This window comes from Capsella rubella, unplaced genomic scaffold, assembly GCF_000375325.1.
Source record: "Capsella rubella cultivar Monte Gargano unplaced genomic scaffold, Caprub1_0 scaffold_2, whole genome shotgun sequence".
Lineage (NCBI taxonomy): Eukaryota > Viridiplantae > Streptophyta > Magnoliopsida > Brassicales > Brassicaceae > Capsella > Capsella rubella.
In genome coordinates, this window is record NW_006238922.1 from 1196555 (window position 1) to 1214883 (window position 18329).

The 18329-nt window shown below is 32.3% G+C and overlaps 4 protein-coding genes across 5 annotated transcripts; 2 read left to right on the forward strand and 2 right to left on the reverse strand.

Moving 5' to 3' along the window:
• Positions 1 to 2984: 2984 nt before the first annotated feature.
• Positions 2985 to 5589, forward strand: LOC17895779 (protein NRT1/ PTR FAMILY 8.5). Its single transcript, XM_023787673.1, has 5 exons — positions 2985 to 3088; positions 3443 to 3566; positions 3649 to 3866; positions 3944 to 4509; positions 4597 to 5589. Exons 1-5 carry the CDS (start codon positions 3029 to 3031, stop codon positions 5393 to 5395), a joined length of 1767 nt encoding a protein of 588 aa, XP_023643441.1. The 5' UTR covers positions 2985 to 3028; the 3' UTR covers positions 5396 to 5589.
• A 296-nt stretch (positions 5590 to 5885) lies between these two features.
• LOC17894444 (fatty acid desaturase 4-like 1, chloroplastic) lies at positions 5886 to 6841 on the reverse strand. Its single transcript, XM_006301615.2, has one exon. It carries the CDS (start codon positions 6839 to 6841, stop codon positions 5954 to 5956), a length of 888 nt encoding a protein of 295 aa, XP_006301677.1. The 3' UTR covers positions 5886 to 5953.
• Positions 6842 to 12636: 5795 nt separating this feature from the next.
• Positions 12637 to 14706, forward strand: LOC17896630 (5'-adenylylsulfate reductase 2, chloroplastic). 2 transcript variants are annotated; one of them, XM_023787344.1, is made up of 4 exons: positions 12637 to 12829; positions 12958 to 13095; positions 13183 to 13312; positions 13414 to 14706. In XM_023787344.1, the coding sequence occupies exons 1-4, from the start codon at positions 12745 to 12747 to the stop codon at positions 14426 to 14428; spliced, it is 1368 nt and encodes a 455-aa protein (XP_023643112.1). In that variant the 5' UTR covers positions 12637 to 12744; the 3' UTR covers positions 14429 to 14706. The 2 variants fall into 2 exon arrangements, with proteins under 2 accessions (XP_023643112.1, XP_023643113.1); XM_023787345.1 differs by having other exon boundaries at positions 13186 to 13312.
• Positions 14707 to 16745: 2039 nt separating this feature from the next.
• Positions 16746 to 18174, reverse strand: LOC17895091 (probable non-inhibitory serpin-Z5). Its single transcript, XM_006301606.1, has 2 exons — positions 17632 to 18174; positions 16746 to 17465 (listed from the first exon to the last, which is right to left on the reverse strand). The coding sequence occupies exons 1-2, from the start codon at positions 18172 to 18174 to the stop codon at positions 16746 to 16748; spliced, it is 1263 nt and encodes a 420-aa protein (XP_006301668.1).
• Between the last annotated feature and the right edge of the window lie 155 nt (positions 18175 to 18329).

Genomic DNA, 18329 nt, shown 5'->3' on the forward strand with positions numbered 1-18329 from the left:
ATTACATGAAAGTGTTTAACCTGACGTATGAAAGTGTTTAACAATCAGTTCATCTACAATATTCATTACTCACACTGTCCCATTATATAAAACTTTTTGGTTAAAAGCACAAAAATTAAGAAACAATAAATATTGTATCAGAAGGAGTATATATTATAGGTTTTTTGAATATATGTGATGTCTATTCAATTAATAAATATAATTGTTTATTTTCATATATATACTAAATGAAATACAATAAATATATATATTTCCCCCTTTCCATTAATTATTGTGATTGTAGTTTTATATAAGTTTGATAATGGTGATCTATTAAGCTAAAGGATAAGGACAATCAAAATATAGTCAAATTTCTCTCTTTTTTTTTAAAAAAAAATATAGTCAAATTTCTCTTTATCAAAATTTTTTGTTCTAGATTAGTTTAGTAATATTAAAAATAATGATATTACAGAATTTACTAAATTATATGGGATTGGAGATAAGAAGGTTGGTGAAGAGTGTATAATCATAGGAAAAATACTAAAAAATATATATTTTTAAATTATAACTTGACTTTAATCTAATCTATGTAATAAAAACAGAAGAAAGCCAATTTTATTAATAACAGAAGAAACGTTATATTTTGAATTATTCAATTAATAAAAAAAAACAGATTATATGAAAATATGTTTTGGCATTAAATTTTAGTTTTATGAAAGCTTGAAAATGGTGATCTATTTAGTTGTAACCTAAAGAATAATGACAATTAAACAATAAATATTGCATTTTAAAATGTAAGATACAATTTTCAAGAAAACAAAATGTATTCCTTTTTTCAAACAAAATTAAAATATATTCAATTCTATAGTTAGGAAAAGACATTACATATTCAAGATAAGATAACATCGTGTGTTGAGAAGACATTACATATTCAAATCGTTTAATGTGCATGTGTCGATTAAGATGGATCGATTATGCCAAAGTGTGGCTACGAAAGGAAAATATATGTTCTCTTGAGTTTACGTTCTTTGGAAAACCTCTTCTTAATTAAAAGCATTGGACTCAAACTTTTCCCAGTTTTTTCAATCATTCTGATGATTGGTTTATAAAAAGTACATCAAGATTAAGCTCACTACTATGCTATACCGACTAAAGAAGTGGCCAGATTTTGGTAACGCATCCTACATAGCTAGGGACAACTCTGTGGCCACTTGACTGTATTGTCTTTGCATTTGGCATGTCGTTGTTATGTTATTGTCATGGCCACATATTGTGGCTGTGTTTGTAGAAAATTCTGTAAATGGTCCATTATTTTGTAAGTAAGTTATGGATTGCTTTCTTTTCTCAATGATTGACATGGACCACACAAATATATATACAAGTGTGTGAAGTTTTTTTTCACTTTAAAAAAAAAAATTCAAATCTATAAAAGAAATGGTTTCTTGAATTGTAAATAAATAACTAAAGAAACACATGCACACTTTGACAAATAAGCTATTTGGAAAACCCAAATCAAATATCTCAAAGTCAAGTCTGTTAAAACAGGATCAGAATCCAAATACTACAAATTTTGAATCCAAAGTCCATTTTTTTCTTGGTTCGTTTTCTTGAACATAACTTAGTACTTAGAAAATCATAAAAACAAAAAAAATAGAGATAGTATTGAATGCATACGCAATTAGGACACATGACGTGAGTAAAACTAAGAAACAGATATAAAAAAAATAATATTAAAGAAGTTATTAGTTGCAAGTAATCGATATGGCATACTTTGAAACTTTCTCTTTTGGTTTAACATTTGGTCTCACATCGATATTGGTTTAAACACTTGAGTGTTTTACAAATAAAGATTACCTTCGAAGTAACAACAACATGATTCGGACTTGCAAGCCCATTCACTTTTGTTATCATAAATCTAAAGATTTAATATCTTATAAATATTTGGATATATATAACTAGAGGTCGACGTAAGGTTTTTCTCTTTAGTTTTGATTTAGGTTTCGATTTTACGGTTTATTAGCTTTATAAAAACAAAAATCATATAACTATGTTACTTGGTTAGGTTAAGATTTTCATATTTACGGGCTATTATAAGAAAATGAAACACTATTACAAATCAAAATTATTTAAATTTTGGTTCGGTTTAGTTTCGGTTATTTCACGGTTAATCATGAATTAGAAAGAAAAAAAAACAGCATTTGAGTTAACATGCTTATATGTTGAGTTAAAAGTCAAACGTCCAACCACAACAAAGCATACTAACGTCTAACGAAGAACAAATCTTTGCAACTGAAAAATCCTTAAATCGTTTTTTTCAACGATGAAATTTAATAAACAAAATAGTAGAGAAAACGTAACAAAACTCTTTTTTTGTCAAGGAAAACTAATTATTAGATATCTTTTAACAAAAAAAAAAACTAATTATTAGACTTTTACGAAAATAATTTATATCATACATCAATATATAAAAGTATGAATAAATCTAATTTCTTAAATTAAGATAAAAATAAATGTAAATAATTTAAAACTAATTTTTAGATTTTTATAATTTTCGTAATATTCAAGTCGACAAGTCATCATTCTATTAATCTCTCCGATTCTTAATTTCCCAATACAAAACCTACTATTATTATAAACTATATTATCTTTCAACTATGAACTACAAATTTTATATTTTTTCTTAACACGTAATGATACAAAGATAATATAGATCATATTTTGGACAAAGCACCGACTTTTGGATATGTTATGAAAATTTCCTGGCAGTTATTTGTAAGTTTCCTAAATTATTTAAAAACTTTACATAAGCTTTACAAAATCTAAAAACAGTTAATTCGTTATTTAATTATTAATTTAAAATTGTAAAACTAGTGCTAAAATATGTTTATTGCGTCACAAACAGTACCCATGACTATGACCGTAGTCCACGAAATTGTACAATTCATCAAAGCTATAAAATAGATTTCTATTATGGCTTCTCTTATTACTTTTAGAAACCCAACAAAAAAAAAAAAAAACAAAAAGCTCTGTCGAACTCAGAAAAAAAAAGATGAATTCGAGTGGAGAAGATGAAAGAAGACTCCATGATATTGAAGAATCTCTAATACAGGTTTCGTTTTTGCTTCTTCATTATCTTTTCTTTTCTAAATTTATCTTCTTGAAATTTTCTTGAATTTCTCGCTTTAACTTACTTCAAATGTTCAAGATTTGTCCTTTTGCTGAAGAACCACACAAAATAAAATAATCCAATCTTTGTTTATCTCTGATTCAAAACGTTTATGTCTGAATATAGCTCAGAAGGAAGTGAACAGTGTCTTCTCGAAACTTGCATGAATCTTCTAATTTCTAGCTTTAACTTACTTCAAATGTTCAAGATTTGTCCTCTTGATCTGAAGAAGTACAAAAAAAATCCAATCTTTGTTTTGTCTCTGATTCAAAAAGTTTATGTCTGAATATATCTCAGAAGGAAGTGAACAGTGTCTTAACCGGATTGTCTAAAACAGCTGAAGATGGTTCTGTGGACATCTATGGAAACCCACCATCGAAGAAGAAAACAGGAAACTGGAAAGCTTGTCCCTTTATTCTTGGTAAACCCAAAAAGATCACTTTTTTTCTTGTGTTTTATAGATATGACGATACTTAAATCATCCGAATTTGGTTTCAATGTAGGAAACGAATGCTGTGAGAGATTAGCTTACTATGGAATTGCCAAGAATCTAATCACTTACTACACAAGTGAATTGCATGAGTCCAATGTTACAGCAGCTAGGCATGTCATGATTTGGCAAGGCACTTGTTATATGACACCTCTCGTTGGAGCTGTCATAGCTGATTCTTACTGGGGAAGATACTGGACTATTGCTTCTTTCTCTGCTATTTATTTCATTGTAAGAGAGTTAAAACACTACTCAATCAGTTTTTGGATATTTGTATTGGTTTTGGTTTAATCTGGTTTTTGAATCAGGGAATGGTTTCGTTGACACTCTCTGCCTCAGTTCCTGGTTTAAAGCCGGGATGCGTTGGCGTTGGTGTTGCCGGTTTATGCCCACCAGCAACATTTGTTCAGTATGCGGTTTTCTTTGCAGGGCTTTACCTTATTGCACTTGGTACTGGAGGTATCAAACCATGTGTATCATCTTTTGGTGCTGATCAGTTTGATGATACTGATCCGAGGGAACGAGTTAGAAAAGCTTCGTTCTTTAACTGGTTTTACTTCTCCATCAACATTGGTTCGTTTGTCTCATCGACTTTGCTTGTTTGGGTTCAAGAGAACTCCGGGTGGGGACTCGGTTTCTTGATCCCCACCGTGTTTATGGGAGCCTCTATCGCGAGTTTCTTCGTTGGAACCCCGCTTTATAGGTTCCAGAATCCGGGAGGTAGCCCGATTACTAGAGTTTGTCAAGTTCTTGTAGCTGCTTACCGTAAATTGAGTCTCAACCTCCCTGAAGATATCTCATTTCTGTATGAAACAAGAGAGAAAAACTCCATTATTGCTGGAAGCAGGAAGATTCAGCACACTGACGGTTACAAGAAAATATCCGTTCCCTTCTGATTCATATTTGAAACTTTTGGAAATGTTCATTGGAAGATAAACTTTGTTTTCTTATATATCTGCAGGTGTCTTGACAAAGCTGCCATTATCTCAGATGATGAATCGAATTCGGGTGTTTTATCCAACCCTTGGAAGCTTTGTACCGTAACTCAAGTCGAAGAAGTTAAGATTCTGATCCGTATGTTTCCAATCTGGGCCTCAGGGATCGTCTACTCAGTCCTATATTCACAGATTTCCACTCTGTTTGTGCAACAAGGACGGTCCATGGACCGGATGATCCGCTCTTTCGAGATCCCTCCAGCTTCATTCGGGGTTTTCGACACACTTATCGTGCTCATATCCATCCCAATCTATGACCGTTTCTTCGTACCCTTTGTGAGACGGTTCACAGGCACACCAAAAGGGTTAACGGATCTGCAGCGAATGGGCGTTGGTCTTTTTCTCTCTGTCCTAAGCATCGCAGCCGCAGCAATCGTTGAGACAGTGCGGTTGTATCATGCTCATGACGCTGTTGCAATAAGCATATTTTGGCAGGTCCCTCAGTACATACTAATGGGAATTGCAGAGGTCTTCTTCTTCATCGGCCGAGTCGAGTTTTTCTACGACCAGTCTCCTGACGCAATGAGAAGCGTATGCAGCGCGTTGGCGCTTCTCAACACCGCAGTCGGAAGCTACCTGAGCTCGGTGATCCTCACAATCGTCGCGTATTTCACGACAATAGGAGGTAAAGATGGTTGGATCCCAGACGACCTTGATAAAGGACATCTTGACTACTTCTTCTGGCTTTTGGTCATTCTTGGACTTGTCAACATTCCTGTTTATGCCTTCTTCTCTGTTAAGCACACAAAGAAGAAGGCTTTATAAGCTACTTATTGTAACAAGCTATGTTGTATGTTTGTAATCTGTGTTTTGTATAGTCTGTACAGTCCTGGATGCAGGATTACCTGTAAATGTTTTTTAAAATGTGGAATAGTGTTTCCGCCTTGTACAATTACCATTATTGGAGCCATGTAACTTGAAGTGGTTATATGTAAAATTTATTTGTCCCTATATTTCAACCATTTGTTTGTTCAATTGGTAACTAAACTAACCGTTAAAATTCCGACATCTCTTAGCTAGATCACCAATCAAAATCCATAATGTTTGACCGACAGTGGTCCTAAAATTTTATCTCAACTTTTGATACAAATATACAACTCTACACCAAAAGCATCGAATATTGTAGATTTCATGCTTACAAAAGATCAAACAGGAGTTCAGAATATTGTAGATTTCATGCTTACAAAAGATCACAACAATGAAGGTGTGATCAGCTTACAAGATTTATTACTTTATTCGATAAACTCATACTTATTCATTACATATAAACTACGAGACTAAAATTTTTCAGCACATTCTTTAAATATTTGTTAATAGATTGAGTCATGCTTGGTTATTGGACATCTCTGTTTCTTCTGTCCAGTCAGAGTTTGGCTCATTCCATGACCTTGGTCTCACCCCGAAATGCATATACAACACCAACTCCAATGCCACAAAGATCTTATTGTCATCCAAGACCTTGTTCCATGCTCCACTCACTACGCAGTAGTTGCTGTTATACGGTGCTCGGTGATGTCCCACGTGATCTTTCCGCGAAACAAGCATCCCCATGTCTTGTAATGCCACCACAAGAGGTGGGAGCTTGCTCTTGGTTCCATGAGCCCAAGCATGGAACTGTTGGCTAAAGAGTATGCAAAATGCAAATGTACTCACAAAGCTATGAAACACATGGTTGTTGAATGCAATGTTTAATGGGAGAACTGTAAATGTTATAGCTCGAGCTATAGTGTGTGAGTTGTTTGCAAAATGTCTTCTGGTGATTGTCCAAGGCCACTTGTGGTGACCCTGAGATGCTTCGAGTTGGGTTCCTACTATAGGTGTTGACTCATCACCGTAGTTATCAATGCCCCAGTGGTAAAAACCAGATCCTAGATCAGCTAAGACGTACCCTGCATAACAAGCTAAAGCTGGTTCAAGCCAGAGGTTAGAACCAAACCCTCCAATGATAGATTTAGTAATAGAGCCAAACACAGTTGTGCAGCCTGCCGCAACCCATAACCGGTGGCTCCATGTCGATTCTAGAGTCGGGTCATTGTTCTTAGACAGAATAGGGTGCACGAGACGTTGCTCAACCACAAGCTTCTCACGATTAGGCTGAGGGACGTTGGTGGTAGTAACAGAGCATGTGATCACACGGGACGGACCGTAGCTTCTTGAAATGTTGGTGATGGGTTGTCTTAGAGGGTTCTTGGCTTGAAATGATATAGCCATTGAGCAAGATTGCAAGTGAAAGAATAGATTTGGCAATGATAGAGGAAGCGATCGTTATAGAGGCAGAGATAAAACGATAGAGAGTTATGTTGTAGCATGTGAGTACGTCAGACTGTCAGAGATATGGGCCTATATTATGATTAAGTACATACAATATAACATTAATTGACGTATATCAAATCGCAATAATTGATGTCGAACTTAAATAAGAAAGACTAATAACAAAAAAAATTACTTATTTAACCGTTAAAGGATCTGAAAATGGAAATAATTATGACTATTGAAAAAAAGGTCCGATCCAATTTGTGTCAAACACAATTCATGGCGTTTTTGTTTTTATTTGTCTCTTCTTTCTCTAGCTATTAAGCATGTGTGCATGTTTAGTTTTTATAAAAAAGTTTTCGTTAGAGAAATTAATTTACTTTAAGGTATTTATTTTAAGGTACCATAATAAATAAGAAAAAAAATCCTGAAAATACCATACTTTAAGGTAATTATTTTAAAAATACCACAAAAAGATTATATTTAACTTTCAAAAGTATCATAAACGTAAAAAATATTTTTTAAGGATGTAAACTCATTTTTTGAGTTTGGATTGACTGTTTTTGATTTAGGGTAATGCTAATTTTTAGGGATAGAGTTTATTATTTAGCATTTAGGGTGTAGTTTTGAATGCTCAATCAAAATTCAATTTGAATTTTATGATATTTTGGAAATATATTTTAATGGTATTTAAAGAAAAAACTAATAATAATTAACTCAAATTAGTGCTATTTATGAGATTTGCCTATAAAAAACACTTTCCATTATTATAATCGTTAAAATTGTCATATTTGAGATATCTAGTATCATGATATTAAAATTCAACGAAAAAAATATATATATAAAGGATATTTCAATGATTATTTTACCTAGCTAGGTAAAGTAATGGAAATTTCATACAAATGTATATAAAGGATATTTCAATGATTACTATACCAGTGGCATTCTTATGAACTTTGCTCTAGAAATTTACAATAGTTTTAAATGATGTCGTTTTAAAGGAAGAGTACAAACACTATATAATCAAATTCTACTATTTTTAGTTTTTTTTTTTTTTGGTTGTTGTTAAAAGACTATTTTTAGTTACGAAAACGATATATGAGAAAATCGTATATAAAAATGCCTGCGTTTGTGAATTTGTTTGCACATGTTTTTAATAAATATTGTATAACTTTATTCGATAATATGCTATTTACATAAAACGATTAAATATTCTTTTATTAGCAATACGAAAACTTGCTATCAAAATGATGTGATGTTCCTAATTATATTTGCAATTTGAGAATATGCTCTTCTTCTTATTGCTAAAGAATCCAACTCAAACCACATATATATTATTCTTATACATATATATTGTGGACCTAACGTCTTAACACGGGAAAACGGGGAAAATCAACCCAGACTCTTTCCAGAAGGGATTTTCATACCCCAACTCGACTACTCCGTATTTTACAACCTAAATCAGTCTTAAATTCAAATAATCTACCTAAACCACATCTAATTTTGTCGATTTCAACCTCTACCCTAACAGTGTTAAATCTGGGTTTGACGGTGATGAGTCAGCTGCAGACGTGGCAACGGCAAGAGGAAACGACTTCGTTTTATTAAGTTTAGTGTGTTGAATTGATATCAAAACGACATCGTTTCTCAATTGGGGGAAAAATCGATTTAGGGTTTCACGAAACGAAAGAGAAGAAGAGAAGAAACGATTTAGAACCCTAAATCGATTTTTCCCCCAATTGAGAAACGATGTCGTTTTGATATCAATTCAACACACTAAACTTAATAAAACGAAGTCGTTTCCTCTTGCCGTTGCCACGTCTGCAGCTGACTCATCACCGTCAAACCCAGATTTAACACTGTTAGGGTAGAGGTTGAAATCGACAAAATTAGATGTGGTTTAGGTAGATTATTTGAATTTAATACTGGTTTAGGTTGTAAAATACGGAGTAGTCGAGTTGGGGTATGAAAATCCCTTCTGGAAAGAGTCTGGGTTGATTTTCCCCGTTTTCCCCGTCTTAACACACCACTTATTTTTATTTTCTTGAATACCACACAACACTTCTTTAACATAAATAAATACTACATAAAATAATTTGGTATATATCAAATTCTTAAACCAAACTTCAAATCCAATTTGGACCATTTATTTTATCAATCAAAAGAAAAATGACCATTAACGTAAAAAACTTGATTCGATAATTTCTCATATAATTTCTCTTGAGGTTTTGAAAAAATAATCTCTAGAGATCATTATTAATTAAGTTTAGTTATGGGAGGTCAAATTGATCAAACCGTACCAAATTGACGTTAAACCATTTTTATTTTTTATTCTATAATCGTTCTAACCCGATATGACATAGATGAGCCAAAAACAAGAATCAAGTTCTTTTATGGGCAAAACAAAAAAAATATATAAATGTTTTTTAACAAGTTGATAACTGGATACAAAAGCCAATACGATAAACAAAACCATACCAATTGATTATATATTTGTTTTACAAGTATATGAATTAGTTTATACATTGATTTTGTCGTCAGGTTATAATTAATTTAGGTTTAACGTTAATGGTTTAACCTTTTTAATATATTTACACATATGACAAGAGAAAAGAGTTCTTTTTATGATTGTGTTTTATATTTTTAATAAAACTAAACTAGGATTCATCCCGTGGTACACCACGGGTCCATAATTTTAATATATTTGTTTGATTTATCATTTTCATTGTTGGTTTATATAATTTAGTTTTATACTTGTTTATATAATTTTAATTTTATATAATTTTATGAATTTGTATAATAAGCAGACTCGTAGATATATGTAGTCAATCCGCTATACACTTCCCACCAAAAAAAACATGTGGTACACCGCGGGACGATTTGTTGTAAATCAATTTTATATTTTAACTTAACCCGTAAAACAATTTTAGTATAGACAACCCGTAAGAAACATATAATCATATTTATATAAACTCAAAACCGTTCAATCATATTTATTTATTATATTATTATATTTTAAATATTTTTAGAGTTAAAATATTAATAATATTTTAATTTTTTGTAGAGTTTAAATATTTTTAACATTTTAAATATTCTATAAAACTTTAAAATTTTAATTTGGATACATGAGAAATCAAAGTTCATGTTCATTTATAGTTGTGAACATATTAGTATTATTTATAATGGTTGTGAACTATTATCTAAATTTTTTTACCTTATAGACGTTGTACATATATTTTTTCCTTTATATTTTGAGTTATATACGTCCGTTTTCAAAAATTTTAATTACAAAATGTGTGAAATTTTTTTTTATTTTTTTTATTATAAATATATTTTATGTAATAATATAAATTAAAAACAAATAAGATTACATAAATATATTGGAGAGAGATTCGATTTATTAGAGAAAGACAATTTAGGAAATCTTTTTGATGTAATAAATATTTGTTTCCAATTTTAGGATTTGCTTGTGATTTAATTACAAAATTTACTTTTAAGTTTTGTTATTTATTCAATTGGCAAGGATTTGATTATGCAAATATTATAAAATAAAAGGTTATAAACCTAAATAGATTTTAGTACCAAATGTACTTCAAAAATGTATATATAGATGCTAAGTATCCTTTGTTCGACCCCAAAGGTCACTAACAATTATTATATTCATTCCAAAAGAAAAGCATTTTCCCCACACGAATCTTTAATATATATATATTTTTAGTGAAAAGAGTAGCCACAAAATATTATAATCAAAACTTTTGGGGAGAATTATATGAATAATTATGTCATGGAATTCAAATAGAGCATGCACATGTGGACCACATTACAACATTGAAAGCAGTATCCACCACTAGCTATAGTACTTCTGCATGTTTTAAATGGTTTTAATTAGTGAGTGACCCTAATCAAAAATTTCAAACCACTTTAGTTTTACATTTTGCATGTATAATATGCACTAATCCTATTGATTTTTTTAGAAAGCAATATGCCACATGCGAAATTATGATGTATCGAATACACTTATGCTAATCCTCAAACATCGTTAACCATATTGGATATTGCTTTGTTCTATTGCGAGGAGATCATCTTTACCGATGAATATAAATTTGAAATATTACAACATACTGTATATATATCCTATACACTTAATCAAGTCGATCGAGTTAGTCCATTTTTGTATTGGGAATGTTTCTATTACTCGCAAATCATTAAAGTAACATACATGAAAGTTTTCGTTTTGCGACATGATCATACTATCTACCGTCACAAGTCATTATGTGCTTTTGCAATATCTCAATTCTTGGCTAGTGGCTTTCGTCATGAACTCACAATTGCTTGATGCGCCAGGAACTAAGTGACTCTAATGATCAGTTAATGACAAGTCTTAACATAAATTATTTGTAGGAATCTTTCTTCTTATCTTTTTTCTTGATCGTTGGGAATTTTGGAATCTTTCTTTTAATGTGCCAAATTCAGACCATAACATGTATTACCACAAAAGAATCGGACCAGATAATAGATAGATATCATGATTAGAGATCAACTAAGTCAAGTCACAATCAAGCATTAACGTATAGTGGTTGATTTATAGATTCTAACTATTTCACTAAACAAAACATCAAATCTCTCAATTATTTTGTGTTGTCCAGAGTCCACACAAGTGAATCAAAACTATACTATACACACAGGTGGAAATGAGAGGGACCATTGCTGCGAATTGTTTCCGAACCACTCCTTTTTTTTTTTTTTTTTTTTTTTGCGTTTTTGGTTAAAGTAAACAAATTTTGAGGCCCCAGAGAAATTATAGAACCACCTTTTTATATTATATTTTGGAATTATAGACCCAAGTAATAAATTCTATAAAAGGTAAGTTTGTAAATAGATATTATGTATTTAATTTGCAAACTAAATTTTTTAAAATGGACTACAAAATACGATACGAATTATGAATTACAAAAAAAAAAAAATTAGCTAACTAAATTTTAAGAAAATTGGACTACAAATATGATATACGATTTAAGAAAAAAAAATATTAGCTAAATTATTTATTTAATCAGCTAACTAACTCAGAAAAATTGGACTATAAATAAGATTAGGTTTTCATTTTTTTTCCTTAAATATAATATTTAGAGAATGAAATTGATTACAAAGGAAAAACAAACGGATAAAAGTCCGTTAGCAAGTAAGACTTTAGCATCGTGAATTTCATTTCTTTGCTTTTATATTCTTGATTATATGGCTCACATTTTTGTATATGTAATATTTTTTTTTTGTTTTCAAACCTCCATATAATAGCTTTATATTTTCTCATTTGATGTTAATTAAGAAAAATATAAGGATTTAAATATATAATAAAATTGGATTACGAATAGGATATGAATTATGGTATAAGAAAATCAGCTTTCGTTTTATTTAGTTTGATATAGTATAAGCTAAGTTAACATAATAATATGTTAATATTTAATTTAATCATTTTTTTAATTTTGAAGTTAAAAAATCAAAATTTTGAGTTTTTTTTTTTTTTTTTTTTTGGTCAGCCTTGTGTCGTTCTCTCCTAGTCGCCACATATCATAGACCAATGCTCACCACGCGATGCAACCGTAAGCGCTGAGTCTTTAAATTTCCACAATTATATTCCCACCAATCAAAACCCGCCACGTCAGCTAAAACGAATCATTCCGTATAAACGTCCAGATTCTTTCGAGCCTAAATGTTCTCTTCTTCGATCCGCCATTATTTAACGCTTCAACCCAATCTACACTCTAGCTCAGCCATAGAAGACGAAGACGAAGAAGCTTAACAAATCCAAAGGTTTCTCCGTTAAGCTTTTTCGAATCCGAGAGAACGTTGTGTGAGTTTTAGAAATGGCTTTAGCTGTTACTTCTTCTTCTTCAACTGCGATCTCTGGATCGAGTTTCTCTCGTTCAGGAGCTTCTTCTGAATCTAAAGGTACTAAATTTTCTCGAGAAAATTCTCAAAAATTTAATCTTTGATTGTTTATCGTTGTACCCATTTGCTGAATTGTGATGTTCGAATCGGAAAGTTGAAAAATTTGGTGTCTTTTGTATTTTTTGCAGCTCTTCAAATATGTTCGATTAGGTTATCTGGTCGAACCCATTTGTCTCAGAGACGTTTCTCTTTGAAACCTTTAAACGCTGAGTCACATTCACGCAGTGAATCTTGGGTTCCTCGTGCTTCAACTCTTACTGCTCCTGGTTCGTGCTTGTGACTATTCCCAGACTTCAAAGCTTTTTCATTTATTTTTCGATTGCTGATTCGGAGTTTGATGAATTTTGTCACAGAAGTTGAAGAGAAAGGAGGAGAAGTTGAGGATTTTGAGCAACTCGCTAAGAAACTTGAAGATGCTTCTCCACTTGAAATCATGGATAAAGCTCTTGAGAAATTTGGAGACGACATCGCGATTGCTTTTAGGTAAGATTGGTTACAAATCATTAAGCGAGCGATCGGTTTAATTAGGATATAAAAATGAAAACTTTGATTGACTTATGGATTTGGTTTTGGTCTTTTTGCAGTGGTGCTGAAGATGTTGCGTTGATCGAATACGCTCGTTTAACTGGAAAGCCTTTTAGGGTTTTTAGTTTAGATACAGGGAGGTTAAACCCGGAAACTTACAGACTCTTTGACGCAGTGGAGAAGCAGTACGGGATTCGAATCGAGTACATGTTTCCTGATGCAGTTGAGGTTCAAGCTTTAGTGAGGAACAAGGGGTTGTTCTCTTTCTACGAAGATGGTCATCAAGAGTGTTGCCGTGTGAGGAAAGTAAGACCTTTGCGTCGTGCTCTTAAGGGTCTTAAAGCTTGGATTACAGGACAGAGGAAAGATCAATCTCCAGGGACAAGATCTGAGATCCCGATTGTTCAGGTTGATCCGGTGTTTGAAGGGTTAGACGGTGGTGCTGGAAGTCTTGTGAAGTGGAATCCTTTGGCTAATGTTGAAGGAGCTGATGTCTGGACCTTTTTGAGAACGATGGATGTCCCGGTGAATGCCTTGCACGCACAAGGATATGTCTCTATCGGGTGTGAGCCATGCACTAGGCCTGTGCTTCCGGGTCAGCATGAAAGAGAAGGAAGGTGGTGGTGGGAAGATGCTAAAGCTAAAGAATGTGGTCTGCACAAGGGTAACATCAAGGAGGAAGATGGTGCTGTGGATTCAAAGCCTGCGGCTGTGCAAGAGATATTTGAAAGCAACAATGTTGTAACATTGAGCAAAGAAGGGATTGAGAATCTTACGAAGCTAAGGAACCGTAAAGAGGCATGGTTGGTTGTGCTTTACGCTCCTTGGTGCCCTTTTTGCCAGGCGATGGAAGCATCTTACATCGAATTGGCTGAGAAACTTGCGGGTAAAGGGGTAAAGGTGGCAAAATTCCGGGCTGACGGTGAGCAGAAGGAGTTTGCTAAGCAAGAGCTTCAGTTGGGGAGCTTCCCAACGATACTTCTCTTTCCGAAAAGCGCTCCACGGGCAATTAAGTACCCGTCTGAGCATAGAGATGTCGATTCGCTTATGTCGTTTGTGAATCTTCTCCGATGAGCTATGAGATCGAAAATCAAAAAGAGTGTGAAGAAAAAAAAGGATGAAGAGAAATTGAGATGAAGGAGTGATTTCATCTCGGTCTTTAAGATTGCTGATTACACAGAATAAACAAAAGCTATCTCTTCTATATGAGTGTATATTTGTATGTAGGGGTTGATAGACTCTTTTTGTCGTCTCTTCGTGGTTAAATGTACTTTACTTACAATGTTTTTTCACCGATTTGCAAATCTGCTAAAAATTTTGATGGTTTCACTGTGAAACTTTCACAACTTCAAGCCTTCAAGCATCTTGGATTTAAAGCTTAGATAAGGCAGCAAAAACCGTAGCAAGCTGATTAGCCTAGGGGAGTAAAACAATTATCCCATAATTAGTCAATGGGGTGAATGTCGTCTAATGAATGGTGGATGTCTAACTATCTGATCGACTGGTTCAAGCCGGGTCTTGGATTGTACCGTAGTCAAAATATAAGAACCTTTGTTTTTTTTGGTGAAAAGTAAAAATATAGAAACCTATAAACCAATAACATTAGAATCTCAATTTTTTTAAAAAACTCTTTAGAAAATGAATCTATCCAATAACCCACATAAGTGGCTACATTCAAAAAACAACACCAAACCTAAAATTCATAATGAGAAATATGCAGTTAATTTTTATTTGCTTCAATTTTGAAGAAAAAAAAATAGCAAATAAGAATATTATCAGCTAGGAATAAAGGATTGAATGTATAATCAACTAGCAGTTGGAGCGGGAGGTTTATAATTTTGTTTTGTTAAATTTTATTCAAATTGTGATATTTTATTATTTTTTTAACTGATTTTCAAAAAAATATTATAATTATTTTCTCTTTAATTTTTATATTTCAATACTCAAATTTGGATTAAAAGCATTTGATTCAATTTATGAAATATCATTTTTTTTTCTTTTTGATCATGTTATAAACTAATATTTCACTTTCAATTTTATTTTTCCTCTTTATAATTTTATATATACAATTACATAAATGTTATTTTATTCTACCATAAATTTAAAATTTACTTTCATTCTAAAACTTAGTAACATATTTAAAATTTTAAACTATGATCAATTTAAAATGAAAGTTGAATTATATTATTACCACTAATAAAAAAATTAAAGTATTGTTTTTCTTATTCTGACATTTCATTTATTTTACATAATTTATTTTTATTTATATAAACTTTCTATTAATTAAATAAGTAATATAAATATGCACTAAATGAATGTTTTAAATTTATTTTAATGTAAAAAACAATGTGGCTTAGATGGATGCTTAGGTGGCATCATGAGAAGAGAGAAAAGCTAACTTAATGTATATATATATATATATATATATATATAATCAATAATAAGGAGTAAAATCCATATATAATTAAGGCTTTAATAAATAGATAATAAATAGACTAAAAGAGTAACATATTCTGAGTTATATATACATGCAAATCAATTCCAGTAGCTAATATAGTAATATATTGTACATATATTATACTTTTTAGAGAATATTAATAAAAGTGAATCCAATTATATATTTGTAACACTTATGTATACTTATCATATTCCTCATCAGACACTCTATATAAAGGGTTTTGAGTACCACTTAATTTCATTGGAAACTAAAGGAAGACAATACAAAAACAAAAAGATGGTTTCATTTGGCAAATGTTTCTTCCTTATGTTCTTATGCTTTGCTCTTTTCCTGTCTCCAAGTAAGCCATTTTTATATTTGATATTAACACTTAGAGTCGAATACACACAAATTGTTATTCTTTTCTTTGTTACAAGACATTGGGGTATATAAGAGCCAAAAGATCAAATATCTAGTGACTCTTTTTTAATGTTTTTGAATACTTTTTTGTTTGTTTGTTTTGTTAAAAGCTGTGTTTTGAATACTTCACTCATGTTCTCTCTATAAAATAAAAATGTTCAGAACATGTTGAAGCGGAAGATTGGAGTCCACGGCTATTTCGGATGGGACCTTGCGATGATATTCTCGACTGCCAAAAAAAATGCTTTGCGCGATTCTCTGCACGTGCGACATGCCAGTTATCTCCAGGGTCCATTGACCTTCCTAAAGAAACATGTTTTTGCCTTGTCTAAATCTTATATAGTTATATCATCTCTATATGTATGAATATTTGATTGTTAAAAACATTTAAATAAAATTTAATCCGGTCCAAACGGATTAATATATAGTTCAGCAAATCATAACTTAAGAAGAAGAAAAAATAATTAAAAAAAAAAAAACTAGAGAAGAACCATATCTTGAAATACCAAAATCTTGATCCGGTAAAGGCCGGTCCTAAGCAGAAGGATCTAAGATTTGGCCAGCGAACAAAACAGTTCCAGTTTGGTCTTCTCTAATCAAGAAAACAAATGGATGATCTGCTACAAAATCTAGCGTCCTCACGAAACCGCACCCAAAGTATTTACGCTGAGCAGCAGCGAAAGTGAAAGCTTCAGTACCTTCTTCATCGATCTCAATCAAAACTTTTTGGTACATAGACACATCAAGCTCAATGTCACTGAAAAAACTTGAAGCTTCAAACCCTGATTCGATCTTAAACTTTGGAATTCTGAATTTACCAACTTCAACTTTGCCTTTGGGAATGTGACTATCCAAGAATCCAGGAGTAGATGCCATCGTCTTTAAAAGATGATCCAATCCATCTTTCTTGTCCGGGAGATAGAAGTACATTGAGAACTCGCGGTATATATCGACGTCAAGGCCTTGTTTATAAGAAAGGCTGAGGACCTTGAAGCCATTATAAGCCTCAATGTATTGTTTAACACTGCTTGTCATGAATGGTACAGACACTGATGTTCCATTGAGAAGGTAAAAAGGTTTGCTTTTCGTCATTGACTTATTGAATTTTGTTTCCCAAGCTCCTTTGAAATACAATGCGTTTCCATAAACCCACTCGGTTTGGCTTGTAACTGATCCATCAGGAAGAAGATCTTTGATAGGACCATTGGTGTGACGTGATCCCCAAGAATTCACCTCCATACGAACTACTTCAGCCTTCAATAACGAAAAAACCATAAAATCAAAACTACAACCAAAAAGAACCAAAGATCATATCACTTATGTTGATTATAAGCAATTTGATATGATCTACACATCTCTTGACATAGACCTAATCAAGAAAATTCAAAATCGAATAGAGATAGAGAAATAAGGAACTAACCTTGGATCGGAAATCAACTTGCTCGAAAGCAGCCTTGAAGAAATTCTCAAAGAGATCTTTCAACAAGGGACTAATAGATAAAGATTTCTCCATCCAAACTCCATTAATGACCGCGATTTTGGGGCCGCCTTTTTCGCTTCCATCAACGAGGACAACGGAAGCGACTTTGTGGAAAACTGCGTTGAGTTCATCGGTTGAAGAAGACCTAAGGAAAGAGAGGATGAAGGATCTTAGCTCTTCACTTTCTTCATCGCAGCTAGCAGCAACCATGGTGAGTACCGCGTTGATTGTTACAGGAGAGAAGACGAAATTAGAGTTTTTGGCTATGGCAGGGATTACTTTCCCAGCAAGTAACATAGTGACATCGTTTTGCTTCTTCATCGCTTCATCCACATCAATTTTTGATAGAGAAGGACTTGAGATTACCAAATCTTTATTGTTTGATAGAGAGGGACTTGAGATTACCAAATCTTTATTCTTTGACAGAGAGGGACTTGCGATACCTGATGTGTCAAGCTTTTGTTTCTTCTCCTTTGGATCCATCTTTTTAAGTTTTCTGTTTACTTCTTTTTAAGAGACTTTGTATAGATAGAGAGAGAAGATATACAATAAGATGATGAGATGGAATTAGGGTTTGGTGTGTCGCCCCATCAGAAAAAAAAAGAAGAAACTTTCCTATATTAAATTTGTTGCTTGTT

Excerpts from the sequence above, each read along its gene's own strand:
- LOC17895091 (XM_006301606.1), bottom strand. The coding sequence starts at position 18,174 with ATGGATCCAAAGGAGAAGAAACAAAAGCTTGACACATCAGGTATCGCA. Across the intron at positions 17,466-17,631 it reads AAGTTGATTTCCGATCCAAG|GCTGAAGTAGTTCGTATGGA; the intron begins GTTAGTTCCTTA and ends TCGTTATTGAAG.
- LOC17896630 (XM_023787344.1), top strand. The coding sequence starts at position 12,745 with ATGGCTTTAGCTGTTACTTCTTCTTCTTCAACTGCGATCTCTGGATCG. Across the intron at positions 13,096-13,182 it reads TTCAACTCTTACTGCTCCTG|AAGTTGAAGAGAAAGGAGGA; the intron begins GTTCGTGCTTGT and ends ATTTTGTCACAG. Across the intron at positions 13,313-13,413 it reads GACATCGCGATTGCTTTTAG|TGGTGCTGAAGATGTTGCGT; the intron begins GTAAGATTGGTT and ends GTCTTTTTGCAG.
- LOC17894444 (XM_006301615.2), bottom strand. The coding sequence starts at position 6,841 with ATGGCTATATCATTTCAAGCCAAGAACCCTCTAAGACAACCCATCACC.
- LOC17895779 (XM_023787673.1), top strand. The coding sequence starts at position 3,029 with ATGAATTCGAGTGGAGAAGATGAAAGAAGACTCCATGATATTGAAGAA. Across the intron at positions 3,089-3,442 it reads TTGAAGAATCTCTAATACAG|AAGGAAGTGAACAGTGTCTT; the intron begins GTTTCGTTTTTG and ends AATATATCTCAG. Across the intron at positions 3,867-3,943 it reads TCTCTGCTATTTATTTCATT|GGAATGGTTTCGTTGACACT; the intron begins GTAAGAGAGTTA and ends TTTTTGAATCAG.